The 18,900-nt window shown below is 41.6% G+C and overlaps 1 protein-coding gene across 1 annotated transcript in view; it reads right to left on the bottom strand.

Annotated features, from left to right (window-relative positions):
- Positions 1 to 18,900, bottom strand: part of CSMD3 (CUB and Sushi multiple domains 3) — a 909,686-nt gene that overhangs the window by 256,384 nt on the left and 634,402 nt on the right. The window contains exons 39-40 of the mRNA XM_066579038.1: positions 17,947 to 18,135; positions 14,011 to 14,188 (exon numbers count right to left, since the gene is read on the bottom strand). Coding sequence (XP_066435135.1) covers positions 14,011 to 14,188; positions 17,947 to 18,135 — 367 coding nt within the window. The remainder of the gene's footprint in view (positions 1 to 14,010; positions 14,189 to 17,946; positions 18,136 to 18,900) is intronic.

The following is an 18,900-nucleotide window of genomic DNA, read 5'->3' as shown; positions in this document are numbered from 1 at the left end:
GACCAAAACACACATACCGAATTACATAAATTGAGACTGGCCCTACGGAAAACATTACTAGGGGATTTTGACAGAGAAATTACTGCTCAACGAGCGGACAGCTACTCAGCAATTAATAGGCCATCCAAATGGATGGCAAATCTGATTAAAAGAAAAACAATAAAAGCAAATATTCCCTACATTTGGAATTTCCAGGACAAAAAACAAAAACTATCGAACCCCAAACATATTGCAGACAATTTTTGCTCTTTCTACAGCAAACTTTATAACTTAAAAAATGATCCCCAAACAAAACAACCAGACAAGGAATCAATCAATGCTTTCTTGCAAAAGGTTAACCTACCGAAGCTATCATCCTTACAAACGGACCTCTTGGACGCCCCGTTCTCCGTCTCGGAAATAATAGACACCATAGCATCCCTAAAGAATCAGAAAGCCCCTGGGCCGGACGGGTATTCAGCAGAGTACTATAAAAACTTCTTACCTCAACTTTCAACCCATATCACTAACACATTTAACAAGATCAAAGAAAGAGGCTTCTTCCCACAAGAGATGCTGCAGGCCACAATTGTAGTCCTACCAAAACCTGGAAAGGAACCAAATACACCAACTAACTTCCGTCCTATATCATTACTTAATACCGATACTAAGATCTACGCTAAAACGTTGGCCCGTAGAATGGTGGACATACTCCCAGACATAATACACTCTGACCAAATGGGGTTTGTAAAGGGGAGACAGGCCTCGGACGGCACACGGAAAATTCTAAATCTAATACATTCAATAGAAACATCTAAGGTGCCGTCAATAATGCTGGCCCTGGACGCCGAAAAGGCATTTGACCGAGTCCATTGGGAGTACATCTTTGAGACAATGAAAAAATTTGGTTTTGGAGAAAACACGATAAGTGCCGTCCGGGCCCTGTATTCAGCCCCCACAGCCACTGTTTTGGTGGATGGTACCCTGTCGGTCCCCCTATCAATCTCGAATGGCACAAGGCAGGGTTGCCCATTGTCTCCTATTTTGTACGTGCTGGCTATAGAGCCACTAGCAGAACTAATTCGCACCTCCTCTGAAATAAAGGGAATCCCAATAAATCACAGACAATACAAAATAGGATTATTCGCTGACGATGTCATTTTGACACTGACCCGCCCCCTAGAATCTTTAAGAATGGCATGTAAAATAATCAACCAATTTAGTAATGTATCTCTATACAAGTTGAATATAGACAAGTCCCTTATTCTAGGTCTGGGGGTATCTACAAACCTAGAAAATGCAATACGGGCGGAATTTCCCTTTGAGTGGAAAAAAAAAGGCATACCCTACTTGGGAATAACGTTGACACCATCCACCAGAGACATAGAACTAGAAAATTACCCCAAACTGCTTAACTCCACCCAGAAAGTAATTGACCATTTATCAGGTTTAAAACTGTCGTGGATGGGCAAGATCACATCCTACAAAATGAAAGTCCTCCCACTAGTCCTGTACCATTTTAGAACCTTACCACTTATTATCTCCAAGCTTACAATTTCTAAACTCCAAAAACAACTAAACAACTTTTTATGGAGTGGAAAGAAACCACGTTTAGCCCTGTCAATATTAGCACTCCACCGGAAAAAGGGAGGAGCGGGAGTACCAAATCTAAGGGCATACTACGAAGCTAATATACTAAACCAAACTAGACAATTAATCAGGACCAACAACACAGTAGGCTGGCCCAATGTAGAAAAAAGCTATATAAATGATCTACCTGGACAGGCACTAATGCTTGCTACTTCAATAGACGGTTTAATATTCCCAAAAAGCATAGACACCCAACTTAAAAACATTCCCCCTACATTACAAGCCGCGATCCAAACATGGAAAGAACTCACTAAAAAAATAAGCATATCCGATGAAACGGAATTTCCTCGCATACCTATCGAGACACTCAATCTATTTTTACCTAACTGTGATATGAAACCGTGGAGCGTTAGAGGAGTCAGATACGTAGAGGACTTAACATCCAAGAGAGAAATTAAAAGCTTTACAGAAATAAGTACTGTCTATGGCCTCCCGCAGAGCGAAAAATTTACATACTTTAGAATCTGCTCTCTCTTAAGAGAGAAACCCTTACACAAAGTAAAACTCCCGACCACAATCATTAAGAAAATTCTCACAAACCCTCTCGAAGGTAAATCGGAGACAAGAGACTATTATGACATACTAACCAACAACAAAGCAATGACAAAAAAAACATACATGTCGAACTGGGAACTAGAACTCAAAGAAAAGATACCTCTGGATCAATGGTCCAGCTCGAATACGTTAATGACAAAATCCACTATGGGACTTAACATACTAGAAGTACAAACCAAAATTAACCTAAGATGGTACTACAACCCATCACTTTTATACAATAGATCGAACCTGGGAGATGGTTTGTGCTGGAGAGGCTGCGGCCAAAAAGGCACATTATCACATATTTTTTGGTCCTGCCCAACACTAAAAGTATATTGGGAAAACATAACCATGTTCTTACAAAGCACATTGAAGTGCTACATACCTAAAGACGCCAAAATGTATATATTGCTGATGGGCTTGGAAACGTTTCCTAAACAGATAAGATATGTACTTGCTCACTCCCTAATGACCGCCAAATCCATAATAGCAAGACACTGGAAAAATCCATTACCCCCAGACATAGAAGAATTTAAAAGACGTATGGACGAACAATATATTTTTGAAAAATGGTTGGCGTTCCGGAATAAGAACACCAAAAAATTTAATGAGACCTGGGAGACTTGGAGAATATCCTTAAAAAAGTAACAGTTGAATCACACAGATGCGTGAAGCCTTGTTAATGAGTTTGTTCATATGTTATATGTTCGTTGCAAAATATGTGTGGAATACAGGTTGTTAGAGGAACACAACGATTACGCTAAGTGTAAGTTATAGAAAATAGTACATGACTATACCATAACCACAATATAAGAATGTGCAATAAAATCTCAATAGAGTACTACCCTATATAGCACAGAGTGGTTACCATACCAGTTACATATTTTGAATGTAAAGTTGTGGAATGTTACCAATTGTTGTAGTAAAGTAACTTAATCAAAATACTAACACAAATAGCACAGTCTGAATCTGATACTAAATATTCGTTGATTATGTGCAAATCTCTTATACTACTATGTACCAATGACTTGTATGTTTGTTAAAATTAATAAAAAAAATCTAATGTTTAAAAAAAAAAAAAAGGCTAGGGCAAAAAACCAAATCAGAGCAATCAAATCCACCACCGGGGCGACCCTGACTACCTCTAGAGACATTGCAGCGGAGTTTCAGAGGTTTTGCTCGAATCTGTACAACCTCCGAGACACCCTTAACTCCCTTCCGGTAGTGAACCCCGCGACCCAGGTAGACAAGTTTTTGGAACAACTCAATATGCTGAAACTGGACCCTGCAGGGGCCGCAATGCTGGTGACACAGGTCACACAGGAGGAAGTGGAGGCGCTGATTTCCTCGAGTCCCCCCAATAAAAGTCCGGGCCCGGATGGCCTAACGATACAATATTATAAAACCTTCCTCGCTACATTAAAACCAAGACTGACATCCTTGTTTAATGACCTTTTGGGGGGGGCATCCCTGCCGCGTCAGTCCCAGGAAGCCCATATTACGTTAATCCTCAAAGATAATAAGGATCCGGAGTTGTGCGGCAGCTACCGCCCCATATCTTTGATTAATCTAGATATGAAGCTGTGGGCTAAATTGCTAGCGAAAAGACTAGAGCCGTTTATGGCTGGACTGATTGACTCAGAACAGGCAGGCTTTCTTAGGGGGAGGGAGGGGAGAGACAACTGCATCAAACTCCTCCATGCGGCTAGGTACGCCCAACATCACAGGATACCACTCGCTCTAGTAGGTACGGATGCCGAAAAGGCTTTTGATAGGGTGGACTGGCTGTACATGGAGAGAGTGCTGTTGGCCTTCGGTCTTGCGGTGCAGTTTACACGAGCGATCTTTTCGCTTTACGGTTGCCCTAATGCAAGGCTGAAAATCAATGAGATCCTCTCCCCTCCCTTCTTTATAAAAAATGGCACGCGGCAGGGATGCCCCCTCTCCTCTTCACTTTTCATCTTGTCCCTCGAGCCCCTGCTCCTGAGGGTCAGACAGGACCCAGGGTTTAGGGGCCTGCGGGTGGGAGAACAGGAGATTGCGGCGGCGGCTTTCGCCGACGATATTGCCTTTGTAGTCGCAGAGCCTCAGAAGAGTCTCCCCAGACTCTCTGAACTGTTTGAAGAGTTTGGATCGATCTCAAATTTTAAGATTAATTTTACGAAATCAACAGCGCTGAACGTCTCCATCCCGCAAAGGCAATATGAAATTCTAAGAAGCAACTCCCCTTTCACTTGGTCGTCGTCCCATCTGGAATATCTCGGGATTAAACTGACCAAAAAAGCGGAAGACCTGTACGTTACCAATTTCATACCCCTCATCGCGCGGGTCAAACAGTTGCTCAAGTCTTATGACATTCCCTATATCTCCTGGTTGGGGAGGAAGAATATTATAAAGACATATATCCTCCCTCTCATAATCTACAAGATAAGAATGCTCCCTATTCACCTCCCCGCGAAATTTTTCAAACTAATGCGTGCGGTGTTTTCAGCGTTCGTATGGAGACAGAAGAGACCGAGATTGGCTCAGGGTTTGATGACTAGAAAGAAAAGGGAGGGGGGTGTTGATCTCCCCAACCTTTACGATTATTATTGCGCAGCACATCTCTGCTACTGGTGGGACATCTCTAGGATGAGGTACGACGTACCGCTCTCAAGGCTGGTGGTAGAACATAGCAACGTACCCCTATCTGAGGTTTTATGGCTTCCCACGAGTGCCCAATACCGGGCCAAAACGTTTAATCCCCTCCTCAGGGGACCTTGCGAAGTATGGGATAAGTTCAGAACGGAGCTAGCTCCGTCTCCATCACCTATCTCTCCCATAGACGTGATCCCTGGATTACTGAACGCGCAAGGAGACCGACCCCGGGCACCTGTGTGGAGCAAATGTAGATCGATCTCCATAGCCAACTTGCAAGTGCTTGCGCATTTGCCACCTCTGACGATCCTCCAAAAACTTTTCCCCACGGAATCCCTCTCCTTCTTGGAAGGAGCCCAACTAGCGGGGTGTTTAGGTGAATTTTTCCGGGAGCACAGGTCGACCAGACCCCTCACTGTGTTTGAAAAGTCCTGGTTAGATAACAGAAGCTCACATAAAAAGATATAGTTTATTCGCAGGTCCTTTATCTCCCCCTTCCAACCCTACAAACCAGCTTTTCTTACATCTTGGGAGAGGGAGTTGGGTATCCGGCTCACGGAGGAGGAGACCGGGACGATCCTGGATACGTCCTTCGGCCTCACCCCTTGTGTAATTGCACAGGAGGCTCACTACAAGCTACTTGTCAGATAGTATCGGACGCCACAATGGCTATTTGAACATAAGCTCGCCCCTCAAGATTCCTGCTGGAGATGTACGAGAGAGACGGGCTCGTATCTACATATCTGGTGGGATTGCCCGGTGTTGACCCCCTTCTGGAGGGATGTGGGGAAAATCATTGAAAAAGTTGCGCCTGGTGTCTGCCTCTCCCCAGACCTGGTTTTTCTGTGGAGGCCGAGTAAACATTTTCACCCAAAAAAGAACAAACTAGTAGCCCTATTAATAGACACTGCCAAATCCCTGATTCCCCGCCTGTGGCTTCAGAGGGCCCCTCCTTCGTTGGGTCTCTGGAGGGAGAGAGTGGACAGCTTATACTCCTTGGAGGAACTGCACAGCTGGTCAAACAATACCTATGACAAATTTATTGTGACCTGGGCTCCTTGGCGAGAGGTGAGATCCGCGGCGTCGTGGGATGGGTAAGAGGTAACCCCCCTAAACCACCCGCTTTGGTAGGTCCCCTATTCTACTCCCCCCCCCCTGTCATCCCCCTCCCCCCCCTTTTTTTCGTGATTGTTGGGTTTGTCTTGTCTTTGTTCGTCTTAGTTAGGGCAGACAGGTAAAGGTTGAATGCCGAGTTCGGCCCGATGCGGGACATCAAAGCGCCCCAGTTGGGTCATGCTAATAGTTAATGTTCGCTCACTCTTTTCATGCGGAGAATAATATGTGGGTAGCGGATTCATTTTGTTGGAGCGTCGATACGCACTGGACCGCAGTCTATATGAATGTCTGTCTGTGTAGAGATGATGTTTGCTCCCCTGTATATTCTGTGTAAACCATAATAAAAATTTAATTTGAAAAAAAAAAAAAAAATTTGCTTACCTGCATCCCCGTTCTGCAGCTTTGAAGATTCTTCTTTTCTTCTTTCAAAGATGGCGCCGCTGGTCTTCTCCCACGGTGCACCGCGGATCTTCTCCCATGGTGCACCGTGGATTTTCTTCTCCAGTCTTGCGTTCCACTGCCGATTACAGCCACTTCTTTGGCTGATCGGCACTACGTGACGGAGGCGGAGCTACGATGATGCGGAGAAAGGGAGGAGCCAGGACGCAGCTCGTGAGCCCGGAGGGAGACAGAAGAGGAATCCTTCAGTGCGCAAGCCCGACTGTTCATGCGACCAGAGAAGAGGCTTCATCGTCGCCATGGAAACGGGGACGCCAGCGCCGGAGGGGGTAAGTGTATAACTTCTGTATGGCCAATATTTAATGCACGATGTATATTACAAAGTGCATTACTATGGCCATACAGAAGTGCATAACCCCACTTGCTGTCGCGGGACAACCCCTTTAATGAATCTTATTATTCTATAGTAAATGTCTGAATGACAAGTGAAGTCAATTTTTAAAATTAAGTTTTAGCAACCAATTTATCTATTTACTCAGCTTTCTTTAGTCAACATTACAGGTCAAGAATGTTGTACGGCACTTATATTACTTTTATGTTTAGATTAATTCATTTCTATTCTTACAAGTGTCAAAAACTTTTTGTAAGAATACTTAACTATTTGTCTGAATATGGATTTAGCATTTCTATTAGCTTATAGGGTTTCTAAAATGATTAAAAAAAAGTATGCTGACATTCTAATCAGTTCATGGGTAAATAGTGTTAATAGGGTTATAAACAGGATGAAGAAAACAATCAAAGTAAATGCAAAAATGCTATGGGGTGAACACTCAGATTTCCTTATGGACCAAAATAGCTACTTTATAGTAGAAATAGAAATAATAATAATAACAGTAATAGATCAGTCTATCAATCTGGATTTTTTTTTTATACTAGCAGTGAACAGACTGAAACATGACTACTGAGTAGCCTATTTATGAAGGGACCCATGACTGAAATTTATTTATACTGGCATTGTGGTTCATTTAGTATATACAGGGTGTGACAAAAGTCTGGACACAATCGTTTAACTTGCGTACCAATGAGAAAATTGACTTCCGATGTGTGAAAGTATTATTTGGGAGGGAGGCTACATTTTTTTAAGAAGAGATGTTTTCAGCAGCCATTTTGAATTTAGATCAAGTTCTTCAAATGGAAAGGAGGTCATATGATATATCAGTCTTAGCTATAATTTACTCAGAAACACATTGGAAGTGTCAATTTTGCCCTATCTTTACTGGTTAGGAGTTAAATAAGGAAAAAGTTTCACAAAGTGTTTTACATGACGTTTTCGATGTGTCTACCATTCTACTGAATGCACATGGTTAAACATTTAATCCAGTCTTCATAAACACACTGAAGAACTGAAGATGATTTGTCACGGCACTGTAGGATTAGCTGTTTCAAGTGAACCGCATTGTGTATTTTTCTGCATACATAAGGGACTTTAAATGGCTCTAGAGATAAAAGTCTAAAGGTGTTCAAGTTCAGGAAGTATTTTACCAAACCTCTACGCCCAATGCACATCCAACCATCTGCATACAGCCACAGCAAAGTGCAGAGGTGCGCCATCCTGTTTAAAGTAACATGGCCACTCACTGTTCTCAGATGGGTATATGGTATCATGTAACATCTGGAGGTACTTCTCACTGTTAAATGATCCCTCAATGAAAAAAAGCTCTAGATGTCAGACATAATTAACCAACTTTGCTCTTGTTTAACTCCTAAACAAGTAAAGATAGGCAAAAACTGACACTTCCAGTGTGTTTCTAGGTAAATTCCAGCCAAGCTTAATATATTACATGACCCTCTTCCAATTTCAAATACGTGAGCTGAATTCAATATGTTAGGATTAGGAACCTATTCTATGTACCCAATAGATGTCGATTCCTCCCAGCATCTTCCATTTTTTCTGCTTAGTGCTCACTACTTTTAGCACTTAGTGGAGATTTTGGGACTCTAAACTATTAAATAGAGCACTTAATGCATATGTCATACTATGCGCCACATGCGAAGGTATCTGTACCTCTAGACTTGACACCACCGTTTGTTGTCTACTAACCATGATGCCTACCAGATGTGTATCCTGAGCATCTTTCTGAACCTCTTTCCTCGGAGTCGCAATATGGTTGACAGTACTGTTCACTGTAATACCTTCCCTTGCCCTCTGAAGTTAATCTATTTATGTGTGTTAACATGGTTGTTAGGGGTACCCACACCTATATATTTGGGGCCCTTACATACTATGTGTCTCTTTGTGTTTGGTTGTCAACCCTTATGTGCTTTAAATAAATACCAATAAACTTCTACATTTTCATTTAGTTTAATTAGTTTTAATTTAGTCTATACTGTGGAGGAATTCAAAAGGGTGGAGTTCAAAACGGTCACTGAAAAAAATTCAACCTTCCTCCCAATTAATACTTTCACACAATGGAAGTAAATTTTCTCCCTATTACACCACTTAAATGGGTGTTTCCAAACTTTTGCCTCACCTTGTGCTGGATGGATGGATGGATAGATTTGCAGTATATTAGCCCTTGATCCATTAGTATGTCTTGTAAGCTGTGAACTATGTAACTTTGGATTCAATAGTGAAGAACAGAAGCTCATGTATCAGCATCAAAGCAGCAATGACTAACATCATTCAGAATATCTGTAAGCTGTACAGAGAGATAAACTTACTACATACTGACTGTATCTGTAGTATCTCTTGTGTCCTAGGAGTGGGAGATCTTAGATCAGACAACTAAACTCTGACATAAGCATTTATTTGGCGATAAATAACAGCTTTAAAAGATGGAATGCTGCAATACAGACGAGAACATGAGGTACGGACATACTGCAGTAGGAGTCAGCGATTAAAGCAGTTACAGAATATTCCCTTTTACTTTGTTAAGAACCATTTGATTTCCGCTAGGTGGAAAATCCAAACTACCGATGTTTAATGGGGTTTTACAAATCTTAAAAACCATTTCTAAGCACAGTGGCTCATGGATTAGCACTGCTGTCTTGCAGCACTGGGTTCTGGGTCCAAATCCAACTAAGAGCAACATCTACATGGGTTTGTGTGTTCTCCACTACTTTGCATGGGTTGTTTGGTTTATTGCCACACTCTAAAAATATGCTAATTGGTTAACTGGCTTCTAAAGAAATTAAACATAGTATGTACTTCAGAGATAGTGAAATTTCCCATTTAAGTGAAAAGTGACAGTTTCTCTTCAGTACTGCAGAATATGTTGGCACTATATAAGCAAGGTGAAATAAGTGGCTCAAAATGCAATTTTTAATATATTTATATTTTAAGTTCAGCACATCAATCGTGTGTCATCAGTAACATAGAATGTAAGACCGAAAAAGTACACATGACCACGCAGTTCAAACTATTATCCCAAAACAAAGTTGCAGAGAAAGGCAAAAAACCCCAATTAAGTAGAAGCCAATTTTCCCTATTTATGGGGAAAAAAATTTCCTTCCCAACTCCAAATCTGGCAATTTGAAAAACTTCCTGACTCATTAGCACTTCTGAAGTAATCAGTGACTACAACAAGTAATATTGCTGCACTCAAGAAAGACATTCAATCCTTCTTGTACGCCATCACCATGCCCTCAGGCAGAGAATTCCATAGTCTCACTGCTCTTACAGTAAGGAACCCAATGCTATGTCCATGTAGAAATTTTCTTTCCTCTAGATCACATGGATCAAGTTGAAGGCCTGTGGACTGAATCTGGCCATCCATATCATTTTATGTGGCCTGGGATGAGGTCGGGACGCTTAAGGACCAGCTTCCCATTTTTCCCAGAGGATGCAGCCAGCCCTTGCAGAGGGGGCAGTACCAGTACAAGGGGCAGCTGGCATCTTGGATTCTACGCTCTGGCATGCACCTCCACAACACTCTTTTTTTTTTAGCAACTCCCAATTGGTGGCACAGCTCTGACAGCCTTGCCTGGGCACCCTAGCCACAATCCAAGGGAGGAAGCTTGGTGCTAAAGGTGTGGAAGGGGAGTAATGCCATCATAGTGTATTGAGTGCCATAGCAATGTTAAAGATTAATTACATTTACGGCTCATTCGCAGAGGCATATGCAGTTTTGGCACACGAATTATACAGTATCTTCTTGGACCGAAATATCTGTATACACTGCGTATTTGGACTTTCTCGTGTTTTTATTTCGCCTGCGCAAAAAAACCCACAGAAAAATCCCGTAGATTTCTATTGCCTTCATGTGTAAATATGTAGTGAATATGCAAGCATCAAGTGCATTCACTGCATATTTACACACTCCCATTTACGTTAATGAGCTATTTTGATCAAAATATGCGCCAGAAAAAAATCACAACATGTCCCAAGATCCACGTGTAAAAAATTATGTCTGATTACCCCAATGCAAAACAATGGTGTTTAAGCTGTCTGTATCACATATGTAAAGAATATGCTGGTGCTATGGAGTGCAAATACGACCATGTGAATGAGTGCTTATAAAAAGAGTTTGACACCCCTGGTTTATGAAAGCAACCATAATGCTGATGTGGCTCTTGGGAAAATCAGTTTAATACTCCTGCTTTAGATGTAGTGGGCGCCCCCTTGTTACAGTTATAGTCATTGGTTTACATAAATGATGGGAGAAATTTCTGCATTGTTCCCTGATATATTTTTAGATAGCTATTGGGTTGCCCGTAACTGTCTTTTTTTTAAACTAAATAACTCCCATTTCGCTAACCTCATTTTATTAACTTAGTTGCCTGTCTTTGGACCTACTTAAGCTCATTGAGTACCAGTGCCGAAAACTGTACACAATATCCCATGTGTTGTCTGACCAGTAATCTGTAAAGAGGAAGAACAATGTTCTCATCATACACCCCTAGACCTCCTTTGATGCCCCCCATGATTCTATTTGTCTTGGCAGCAGTTGCCTGGCACTGGTTGCTCCAGTTAAGTTTAAAGTTCCAAAAATCCCCAAGTCCATCTCAGTGTATCCCAGTGGTTTCCCATTTAGTGTGTAATTGTGACATGTATTTCCCCTATCCATGTGCACATCCTTACATTTATAAGTGTTAAACCTCATTTGCCACTTTTTTTGCCCCCAACTTCTCCAGATCCATTTGCAACCGTATTCTGTCCTCCTGCGTTAACTATTTTACACTTTATCAGCTGACTGGTGGGGATCCCGAGCAGCGGATCCACACGGATGAACTATTGAGGACCTATCCTTAGGATAAGTCAACAGTAGTTAAAGTCCTGGAATATCCCTTTAATGACTGTTTATTCTTATACTAGCAATCCTCTCCCACGTGTAAGCAGCATTAGCAATTGATAAATTGATACAGTATGTCAATGATCACCACACTATATTGTATGGATTATAACATGTTACAATGAATTGACATGTTGTTCTGTCTATCTTACTACATGCTATAGTGTACATAGCATTGGCCAGGGTTAGCAAACTCATTTTCATCAAAGGCCACCTCAGCATTATGGTTGCCTTCAGAGGGACGTTTCTAAGCGCTCATTCACATGGGTGCCTTACGACCATATTTTTATACGCGTAATGCAGGCAGCTTAACCCTCTCCAATCCACTGTCTGACCTCTGAAGACATTATGATTTAAGGCTGTACAGCTCCAATGTTGGAAAATGTCTGTCAGGGTTCTCTTACTGTATATTGCCAGCCTCTCTGCTGTCAGAGCCTATCCAACGTGTCACCTCATGCAGTACTGGCTTTAGCCAGTATATAGCGCCATTGTATAACAGCAGAAAAAGAGTAAGCCCCCTAGGAAAACCAGAATACAAATTGGATTGGAAAAGGTTAAGGGATATTCAGGCGTACATTTTTTACACATGTATTTTATGCTCATGAAAAAAACTTAGTATATGCCATGGTATGGACTAAAATTGCTCATTAAAGTCAATCAGATTGCATAAATACGAGTGAATATGCATGATGCTTGCGCATTGACTGCCTATTTACCCACAACGGCCGTAGAAATCGAAGTGATCCTCTTGCGTACTTTTTTTTGTGTACATGAAAAACGTAGTGAATACATGTGCAAAAGATGCCAGATGGTCCAAATACACAATGAATATTCAGATCTTTGTTCAGTAAAAATGCTGCATATTCCACGGCCCAAACTGGCATACCCCCATTTGAATGAACCATAAATGTAACTACTCCTCAATATGGCTATAGAGCTTTATGCACCATGATGGAATTTTTTCCCTATCACATCTTTAGCACTAAGCTCTCTAGCTTGAAGGGTGGCTAGGGTTCCTGGGTAGGGTTGTCGGAGCTGTGCCACAACCTGTGTGTTGCTTAACAAAGCGATGTGGAGGTGAACGCAAAAGCTCAGAATCCAAGATGGCACCCGATCCCTGTGCTGGCACCACCCACTCTGCACAGCGATAGCCATGTCCTCTGGGGAAAGTGGAGAGTTGGTCGTTCTGTATCAAGACTTTGTCATGAGCCACATAAAATGACATTGAAGGCCGAATTTGGCCTGTGGGCCTTGCGTTTGACGTTCTTTTTTTGTAAATCAGTGCTTTCTAAACGGGTGTATAGTCAACCCATGTAAAAGGACCTTTATGTCTAGAGCTTACAAGACAAGTAGCTGATATCAGTCACTATGAGAACTGCAGATGACATGAAATAGTGATTATCAGGATTTTTTTCTGCAGTAATCCCTTGGCCGAAATGCCAGATAACAGAAAACTTTAGATAACATTCAAATACACAGTAAGTCCTTGTGTTGTATTACTGCAATGGAAAAGGTATTATTTCATGACTAATCAGATTTGCCATTCAGTAGATGGGGCATGTTGAGTAAAAATCAATGTGCCGATTGCTATGATAACCGTAAAGTTGGAAAGTGAGAAATGAATTTAAAGAGTCTTGATCGTATCAGCAGAAGAAGACAAACTGTGGAGTTTTCATAATATATTTTCCAAAATGCATCCGATTTGATCATTCAAGTTACTCTTGAAAATACATTATATATTTTTATGATAAATTGCAATGTAGTACTATAAGTAGATTAATAAAAAAAAAGAGAATCATTAAAGGGGTTGTCCCGCGGCAAAAGTGACAATTTTTTTTTTCACTTACCCCCGCATTCTGCCCTGTTAAAAAGAAAGCATGGGTTAGTTTTTAAAAAGCACATTGCGCTTACCTGCATCAGCGTTCTGCAGCTTCTTTTCTTCTTGTGAAGATGGCACCGCTGGTCTTCTCCCACGGTGGACCGCAGGTCTTCTCCCATGGTGCACCATGGATTTTCTTCTCCTTCCTTGCGTTCCATTGCTGATTCCAGCCTCCTGATTGGCTGGAATCGGCACACGTGACGGGGCGGAGCTACGATGACGACGCGGTGACCAGCTCTCCGGCACGAGCGGCCCCATTCACCAGCCAGAAGACCGGACTGCGCAAGCGCGTCTAATTGGGCGATTAGACGCTGAAATTAGACGGCACCATGGCGACGGGGACGCTAGCAACGGAGCAGGTAAGTGAATAACTTCTGTATGGCTCATAATTAATGCACAATGTACATTACAAAGTGCATTAATATGGCCATACAGAAGTGTATAACCCCACTTGCTTTCGCGGGACAACCCCTTTAAGCAGATGGCTTAATCAGTAGCAGAATAGGGATTAAATCCGCTTACCATACAGTGATGAAATCATAAATGGGCTCTGTCTGAAGGACTGTGAAATTGATATATATTCCATTTCCAGGAGGAACCTTTACCAGCCACAGGCAATCTTGAAAGTTTGGGTACTCATCTGGATATCCAGGAGAGTAAATAGTACCATTCATTGCCGTTATATTTCCTCCGCAGAGAGCTGCAATAGAATTCAACAAACAAAGTTGATAAGGACCTGCTGTAAATACTTAAGTCTCTGGGACTTCATGAGAAACATGCTGAAGAGCTTGTTAAGTATGTGTACTTGAGTCATGCAAGTTGCTAAGCTGCGGGCAAAAAAGAAGTACTACATCTATGGAAATCAAGTTTCCGTGTTATACTAACAAAATGAAACGGCAGGCAATAAGAAACCCAACTAACTAAAATGAGTTGTTCGGAAAAACTGAAATTGAAACCTAATAAAAGCAAATATTCCGGAGTCTAATCTGTTATTTTCAACAGTTTGTAGGAAAAACTAGTGAAAAAGCAGGTGTACTGAACCAATTCTGGCATTCTGTACTTGTTCTTTTCCAGCCTTCATCGTGTGGGATAAATATTGTGATATTTTAAATAATGCAGACTTTTACATACACCGCAATACCAAATATGTGAGTTTGTTTAACAATGTAATTTCGTTTCATAGGAAAATGCTTATTTTAACCCTATATACACTATTAAAGAAACTTCAGTAAAACCTTTCTGTATATTTTTAATTAGTCTCCACAGGGGGTCTTGAACTTGCAATCATTTGATTGCTTGTACTATGTACTGCAATACTTGAGTATTGCAGTATAGATTGATTTCTGATGTTATCGTTGAAGCCCTGCCTCAGGTAGGACTTAATAGTCATCTATGAGTAGCAGCCGTGGAAGCCTTCAATAAACTCTAGGCTGCCATGCTAGCCCATCGGCAACGCTGACTGTGTAGACATGTGGTCAGCTTTCATTGCAGCAGCTAAACAGTTAACTGCCACAATCAAAGCTAACTCTGATCACAGCAGTTAACGGTGGCTGTCAGCTATCAGAAACAGATGATAGCCACCAGGTATGGAGCAGACTTGGCTCCCAAGCCTACTCCATACACACTTCAGGACAGCAGGACGTTTATAGTCATTTAGTAGTCCTGAAGTGTTTAAGATTAGAAAATCCTTCCCAAATAATGTCCCCTTTTAATTATAGATTTTATTACTCATGTAAATATATTTGGAGCAGAACTCAGTCACCCTAAGTGCATTTTAACCTTTTAGTGACATAACTAATTTTTGGTTTAAATCATTTCTCCTTTTTATCTTCCCAGTAAATTGTTTCCCCTTTTGTGCTCCAGTGGTCATAACTTTTTTACTGTTTCGTGAAAGCTGCGGTAAAACTTGTATTTTGTGGCACGAGTTCTCATTTATGTAGGAACCAATTTTGGATACAGGTAATGTATTGAAAAACCTTTGTTAGCTTCTTTTTGCTGGGGGCAATGGAAAAAGATATTTCACCATTGTTTTTTCTGGCGCCACATTCCAGGACCAGAGCATTTGTATTTTTCAGTCTATAGAGCTATATCAGGTTTGTTTTTTGGGGACAACTTGCAGTTTTTTTTGGTTGCATTTTGATGTATTTCTAATTTTTAAATAATTTTTTATTCCTGCTTAGGGGAAAAGTGATCATCAGGAAACGGCTATTTTGGATTTTCTTTATAGATTTTCCCATGCTTCATAAATAATGTGATATTTTATAGCATGGGTTGTTATAGACATGGCAATACCAATTATATGTAGGGGTTGTTTTTATTCTTTTCATTTTTTCAATATTTAAAACCCTGTGTATAGGGAAAAAACGTTTTAATTTCTGTAAAAACATTTAGATGCTATGATCAGCAATGACTGCAAGATCTGTAGGATAAAACAGTGTAGAAGAGTGATTAGCAAATCCTCATAATTTCACTTCTTTTCCTAGAAAACCCCATATGTGACAATCAGAGAATACATATGCTCTCTGATTGATTCGGGTGGGATGAGAACATGAACAAAAATCTCCCGTCCCGCCCCCTCCCTTTATCGACAGCTGGCAAGGAGGGGGAGGGGGAGGGAAGGATGTGGGATTTTAGCAGAGAGCCTGCTAAACTCCCTCCCATCTCCCTTCTCCGGCAGCTCTCACAGGCTCCTGCAGGGCTGGCGTAAAAGCGGCTAGCCAGAATGCACACCGTGTGCACTGTCTTTGCCAGACGAACATTTTTACGCATAAGAAAAACGTCCATATGAACTGATGGATTGGAAACTAATGTATCAGATGGCTTGTGTATATCGGCTGGCCATGGAAACAGGCCCCATTGATAGCAATGGGATGCAGGCAACCCCCACAGTGATTTTTGGGAAAGGGCTTTAAATATAAGCCCTTCCCTGAAAGTCATCCCTAGGTGTAGAAAAAAAACACATTACTCACCTATCAGCACTGTCCAGGCTCCGGCACGTCTTCTCTTTGCAATCCCGGCATTAATCTAAAGCACTTTTAAGAGCCTGGGATTTAAAAATCCCCCCCCCCCCTCTTGAGAGTACTGGTCTAATTGGCTGAGCGCTCAGCCAAGCACAGGCAGCTCTCAGCCATTCATTGATTGACAGCTGAGCACAACCTGTGATGGGTCACAGTGCTCGGCCAATCAGAGGCAACACTCAGCCATTCGTTGAATTCAATGAATTCACAGCACTGAGCTGTGTGACTGAATGACAGTTGTGTGACTGAATGATAGCTGAGCACTGCCTGTGATTGGGCACAGAGATTAGCCAACTGCAGGCAGTGCTAGGCCATTCATTGAATTCAGTGAATAGCTAAGCGCTGCCTCTGATTGCCTGAGTGCTGTGACGAATCACAGGCAGCGCTCAGCTGTCATTCAATGAATGGCTGAGTGCTGCCTGTGATTGGCTGAGCAATCAGCCAATCAGACCAGCACTTTCAAGATTTTAAGATTTTAAAAAATTCCTGATTCTTGAAATTGCTTTAGATCAGTGCTAGGATTGCAGAGAGAAGACGTGCCAGAGCCCGGACAGTGCTGCTAGATGAGTAATGTTTTCACATGGGTGGGTTACAATTGTGGAATCTGTGGCAAAACGCAGACATTGTAAAGCATGAAAAATGTTTTTTCACTGACATTCGCATATACGAATTGCGTGTTCCGCGAGCGTAGGAAAAATCGCAGCACGCTCTATTTTGCCGCGGATTCTACGCAGACGGCCTCCATTGAAGTCAATGGAAGCCGTGCTACCCGCACCCCATACGCAATTAACATTGTGTATGGGCCACGGGTACCTGCATCATCACTTAGTAACAGCATAGGAAATACAAACAGTCAAAAAAAACTCTGTATTGCACATGACCAAAGTCAAGCCACTGTGGTCAAATGCAATACAGAAAATTCAGGTACGTGGGGTTACTGTCCGGCTTCACAGACAGAATCCGCTGGCGGCCTCCCGCATGCGGAACCCAGTCCTCCCATATGAAGCTTACCTAAGGTAGTTTAGCGCATCCCATTAGTGTTTCAGATGCTTGGAGGAGTATAATTAAGACTTTTCAATTACTTATTAACATTTTTTTAAAGCAGAATTATAGTTACATTTTGCTTTATTTTTACTTATTTTTGTCACAGCAGCCCCAATTGCAAGTGCTGTGATAACGTTTTTACATCACTGCAAAATAAAGCCACTTCATGGCCATATTAAAACTTTATATGGGGTTAGCAAAAAGTGGTAAGGATTGCAGTTCCCTGACTCCTCCTGCAGAAAAGGCAGTGAAGAAGGGTTCCTGCTACAGTCAGATACCACAGGTATATTGGACAGGCCTGTGCGAAAAAAGAGCAAACTTTCTAGAATCACATCATCTGTCTGCTCTTTTGTGATTGTGAAAACACAATTAGGAAAAATCTATGTAAATACTATACCATCACAGCGAGGTATTGGATGATTCCAGTTACGGCTCACTCCGTGCAGACATGTCAGCGCAGATTCTCCAATCAATGAATAACCCGGGTAACATTCAAAAGATATGGTGTGTCCCACGGTGAAGTCATTCCCAATTACAAATCCATTGCGAAATGGTCGAGGATCAGGACAGCTCTGCAGCTGGTATGCTAGGAATAGAAACAGGTCACACTAAGAAAATCTGTATCATCTATTTTGTATATCATGGCAATGTACAGTTCTAGGTACTTTTCATGTTGTAAATTGTTTTCATGCTCCATACAGAAACTAATAGTTCTGCTGGCCACATTTTTGCAATACACAAAATGCACTACGTTCTATAGACTGCAGGTGTTGGTGATGGAATTGTCACATACAGAAAGTCTAGACATCTATTAGTACTATTTTATATTAAAAAAATGGCAAAATTAGGATATCATACCAATTAACAATACAATTAAAGCCACTTTGGAGTTACAATTCCCTATATTTTGAAGGGCTGCAAACAACAAACAGAAAGCAAAGAGTTTGTGGAATTTTACTACTTTGGAAAGTTTTATGCATTTTTGCGTTATTATGAATACCATTAAGCTCCACTATGTCTTATGGAAATTAAAGTAGTTATCAAGCACTTTAATATTGATGGCCTATAATTTCAATAGGCATCAGTGTTTGATTGGTGGGGTATGACCTCTGGGACACACATAGATCAGCATAACAAAGGGACCTGTAGTTCTCTGGGTTTCCAAGCGCACACTTCCCCAGGTGTGGGATAATTAAGCTGGATGGGTGTGTATTGCTCCAGTCAGCCAATCACCACTGGTCTGCTGCACATAAATACCAGCCCCTCTTGCTAGAGGGAGATGGTCATTTATCTTTCTCCTCATTCCCTCCCAGAACACTGGTATATGGAGTCATGCTCGTTTTGCTTGGTG

This window comes from Eleutherodactylus coqui, chromosome 9 (assembly GCF_035609145.1).
Source record: "Eleutherodactylus coqui strain aEleCoq1 chromosome 9, aEleCoq1.hap1, whole genome shotgun sequence".
NCBI lineage: Eukaryota > Metazoa > Chordata > Amphibia > Anura > Eleutherodactylidae > Eleutherodactylus > Eleutherodactylus coqui.
The sequence above is the reverse complement of the archived record's forward strand: the minus strand, read 5'-3'. Positions and strand labels throughout refer to the sequence as shown.